We start from the raw sequence: 4,915 nt of genomic DNA, 5'->3' as shown, positions 1-4,915 counted from the left end.
CTTTGCTACAGCGCTCGTTTGGCTTCAAAGCTCACGCACCTGCACTCTGCTCAAGCCAAGGCAAACTTCTAAATGGACAGAGGCTGACCTTCAGCAGGGCTGCTACACCCCTCATGTGAAATTAATAGGAGCTATTTGGCTGACTAAGCCTGCTAAAAAAACCAGGCAGGCCTTAGCAAACAACTCCAAAATGATTTCATTTTATTTCCTGGTTTGGGTTTTATTTTTCATCTTCCATAGAGGCAAATCAGACCCAAAAGCTTTTCTGTTTGAAATCCCCTATTACATGACATATTTAGCACCGTACTTATTAGCAGTATTCTTACCTGTAATTAAATCATGATGACCTACAGATCTACCACACTTTCCATCCAAGATGTGTTGTGAAGATGTGTGGAGCTGTTGTATGGCTAAGCATTCACTTAGTACGTCTTGTTCAATATCAGTACATGAATTCAGCTGCAAGAGGAGGATAAAACAAACATTTTATTTCAAGGTAAATCAAATGACTTTTAATTCAATTCATATGTCTGTTTTTGCTTAAAGAAGGAAGGAATAAAATGTCGTTCTTAGGAACTTGGTGTAATTACTTGGTATTTTTAATTAGAGATAATTTGGGTTTTCTCAAGTAAACAAGTTAAATGTGATAATCTGAAATCAGCAACAGTTTGCTTCAGAAAATAATGTACCCTGTGTTTCTTCAAACCTTCCTGAGCAATTTAACTGCCTATTTTCAGGCTTTCTGTAGTTCCTTGGGTTCTGTGGCAAAAGGATTGCCTCACCTTGTAACTGTGACACTTGGAAAGACATCTGATAGGGAAAGAAAAGCGTTTGTGCTTATCAGATTAGAAATGGTGGAATAATGTGCTGTCAGTAACGGGTAAGAGGTATCACTGATACGTCATCTGTGCTCCATGTAAATTAAAGCTCTGGCAAAAGTGTCTGAAGCAAACTCTTGCAAACCACAACGTCGATCATATTAAAACCAGCAGGAGAGGAGAATTAAGAAAGAAAAGCATTTCTAATTCTCTTTCAAACATGCTGATGCTGCCAAGCTTTTGTCATAATATAGTGCTCACATTACACAAACAGCCATCATATTCTATAGCCATTAATAAATAGTTATTGTCTCTGCGTTTACAGTTGTGCATACCAGTCTCCCCTGGGTTTGGTTATTCTAAAAGGTCCAGGCAAACCAATTTAGAACTCTGCTGTACAGCCATTTGTTGGTTCAAGATAAACATCTAACTTTTGGATCACAAAGTGCATCTGCAGCCAATTACATTTAAACTACTACTAAATTAACAGCTAACTTTTCCCTATTTTGTTCTTGTAAAGCCTTGCAGAACAACCAAATATTACCACTGCAGTCATCTCCGAAGTTATGAACTCAATACTCAGGATTCCTTTCATGTAAGTATAAGCTCAGGCATTTTGTTTTGTATCAGAGGTGGCACATTTTGGTAGCATATATCAACCATCCATGTGGGCAGAGCAGCCTGTTAATTTTTCTTTCTTGGCTAAGTCATTTCCACTCAGAAGTCCCGGGAAGCTGATGCCAATGAACAACTGCCTTTGCTGAGTTATAACCAAAAACCAGCGAGTGTAAACAGCCTGTTCCCCTTTCCTCCTAAATCTGAAATCCAAAGTAGACTGTCACCATTTCAATAACACTGAGATTTCACTTAGCTGTGAAAGTCACTACATTTAAGTGAAATACTGGGAGGGGTGTGTTTGTGTGTATTATGTCTTCATGAGTCAGATTTTAAGAGAGCCTGATCAAAATGCAGTTTAAATCTGGTGCTTTTGCAGATGCCTTTTAAGTTCAAGGAAAAAAGACACAGGATCAAGTCTTCCTAAAGTTATCATGGATAAATGAGACAGGCAATCTGAAGATGATTCCCAGCCACTGGAGGAGTGCAGATTTAAACTGGTCTACCAAATAAGGTGTGGGAGGCAAGGAACTACCATTATTTAAGATACACTTGGTAAGTGTATGGGAGGGTATGTATATGAATGCAAGAAAATTCCTCAAGATGGGAGATTAAGAGAGATGAAACCCTGGATATTTACTGTCTCAGTACATCTGAGCAGCTTGAGTTTGCAATCTGTGTGACACATTTATCCTGTATTGATGCTATGCCTAAGGCCTCTGCTGCTTATGCAGGAAATCCTTCATGCAACTTCAGGCAAAATTTGGATTTAGGGTTTTTTCTCACTCCATAGAACTGGAAATAGAAGTGTCACTCAGAAAGTGACAGGGTGTAACAGTGGGGACTGTTCCTTTGCCCAGGTGTAGGGGATGTTAACATGTTACTGCACTCAGCCCAATACACAGCACTGAACAAACGATACTTGTGTTTGGTAATAGGAAATAATTCCCTCCTTCCTTCCCCAAGAAGTATGTCAGCAACCCCAGGAAGGAAAGATGGGAGGTTCTCTCCTTTGGAATAGGGAGCATGGTTGCTTTCCACAATCAGCTGAGAATTTCATATAACAAAATCTTCCTGTCATGAAGATCTTGCTACTGCAAAAGACTGTGGTGCCACAGTCAGCCTCTTTCTGTAGGCAATTACTGCTATGACTTTTGGACTCTTTCTCTCACTAAGACCTAAAGGTTGCTCTAGGGAAGTGTTGGGAGTTTTGTGACCTGTGGTGTGGTAGGTATGTGGACAGCACACCCTGTGGAAAGCAGAGAGCTGTAGTGAAACCACGTGGCCTGATAATACAACATTGGGCTTGAAAACTAGGCAGTCCTTTCCAGTCCTGCCAGGCTAAACAAAAGTTCTGACTGGACCCAATATATGCAGAGACAACAGAACTGATTCTGTGGACATCTGGATGGCTGTTAGGCATGAACAGTGTTACTCCCAGGCACAAAGCTCAGCGAGTAATGAGTGCTTCTGGAATATTTGTAATAGTGTGCACAACTCTGGACACTGATGTTCTAGACACTGTTACTCAGACTGCATGTGGCTGATGCAGAGCAGGGGTACAGGAAGGACTGGGGGACAGATGGCTGTCTTAGGAAAGGTGAATGTAGCCAAGTGAAAACTGTAGAAGAGAAGCAGCAGGAGGGGAGGGATGGAAGAGAGGGGCATGGCTGACATAAGGACAAGTCACTGCAAAGTCAGCACAGTTGTAATCAAGCAGGATTATGTCTTTCTGACATCCTTCTCACTCCTCCATGGCTCATCCCACTGTTTGCAACTAAGATCACCTGTGTTCTCCTATTGTCTCTGCTCTCCACATGTTTCTCCCTTTGCTCTCCAGTACTTCTAGTTCTTACCTGTGACATTTTTCCAAACCAGCTGCTCCCTAGCTCTGTCTTGACAGGCTGTCGTATCTGCTGTCCTCCATCCTTTACACACCTCCATCCCCTAAACATGCCTTGCTTGTCTCATCTGGATGCTCTTGGCAGTGGCAAGGCAGATGCCATTGCTGTTATTGAAGTAATCATAATTGCTTGCTAAGGCCTGGATTCCCTGCCACTCCTGGGCCTCAAGTATGCTCATGGTCTGTTCTATCACAGACCAGCTCTGTGGGGTCCCAATCATCTTTTTACAAACTGTGTGTATAAATGTGTAATAAACAAGTCTCTGATCCCGAGCTGGTGCCTGTGGGCATCCCCATTCAATCATGAGTTCAGGATTTAGCCCACAGAAACCAAAATACTTACTTGAATCTAATACTGGTGAAAACATAACTAGCAGTCTGGGTTTGGAATGATTTATAAATGCATTTATAATACAGATGTGGTGGGAAAAGTGGGGGTTTTCATTCTCATCTATTGCAAGTGCTCCTTTCCTGACATTTCCATAGTATCTGGCTTAGTTTCATTTGTATTGTAGATGATCTGCCAACATGTATTTACTAGCTGATGGCAGAGACTCAATGCATGGATATTTTATGTGAATGACAGCAGAATTTGGGCTTGTGTATGAAAAATGAACAGGAAAGAAATGCTTGGAGAGAAAGCAAACCAAAATGAGTGGTCGCCTTGAAGGTGCAGAAGGATAAAGTGGACTGGTTAACAACAGGAATTACAAACCAACAGGAAAAGGAGCTCAACTGAAGTTTTCCTTCAGTGATACTCCAGAAGAACTCCAATTTGGAAGTACCTAAACTAAAGGTAAGTTAGACATAACTGTATGGAGGAGATGTGGGATGTGTCACACACTGCCTGGTGGCTCTTACCTTCTTACGCACCTGCTGTTCTTTGGCAGAATGAGCTTTCACGTGCTTGCGCAGGGAGCTGGGGTCGGTGTAGCGTTTGGAGCAGCCAGGAATCTGACAGGCATAGGGCTTCTGTAACCAGGAGCAAAGAGAAAAGAGTTCACATTCCTCTGCATCTCCACAGTCAGCACACAGAGCTGCGTCTGTGGAACACAGCATTAAGCCTGAGCTGTTTGCTCCCTTTGCCGTTTCCACGTTTGCTCTGTCTCCACTTTGCACACAAGCCTGACATGATGCAAACAGAACCACATTGAGCGCTCTGATTCTGCACTCTGTGCAGGCACTGGGAGCACCTGACACATGGATACTCTGGCATGTTGGGTATAGATTACTGGGCTGGATTACATGCTAATGAGCTGTAACTGGATGGGGTTTTCCCTAGCATTTAAAGTAGACAAAATGATCATCAGATCACGCAGTGTCATTATAAATACAGAAGCTCTGGGTTTGAGTCCTGATTTACATAGTTTTCACACTGTTCCATATTCAGCAGAGCAGAACTTGTGGTATAGCACGCATTTGCTTTCCTTCATACCTTGCTCCTGTTTTGAATAACAACAGCAATGTCTTTCTTTTTATAACTCCTAACCAAACAACCTGCATCAAACATTAACATCTGAGCAAATCAACAGAGAAAGAAAACCCCACTGTTGTTGATATTGTTGGGAAGACCTTTCCT

General features: G+C 42.1%; 1 protein-coding gene across 1 annotated transcript in view; it reads right to left on the bottom strand.

The window, feature by feature from the left end:
* Positions 1 to 282: 282 nt before the first annotated feature.
* The window catches only part of LOC104404745 (zinc finger protein GLIS3-like), a 71,432-nt gene continuing 66,799 nt past the window's right edge, over positions 283 to 4,915 (bottom strand). Inside the window, exons 4-5 of the mRNA XM_010013264.1 lie at positions 4,198 to 4,308; positions 283 to 459 (exon numbers count right to left, since the gene is read on the bottom strand). Coding sequence (XP_010011566.1) covers positions 283 to 459; positions 4,198 to 4,308 — 288 coding nt within the window. The remainder of the gene's footprint in view (positions 460 to 4,197; positions 4,309 to 4,915) is intronic.

This window comes from Nestor notabilis, unplaced genomic scaffold (genome assembly GCF_000696875.1).
Source record: "Nestor notabilis isolate BGI_N333 unplaced genomic scaffold, ASM69687v1 scaffold2854, whole genome shotgun sequence".
Classification (NCBI taxonomy): Eukaryota; Metazoa; Chordata; class Aves; order Psittaciformes; family Psittacidae; genus Nestor; species Nestor notabilis.
This window is presented reverse-complemented; position numbering and strand designations above follow the sequence as displayed.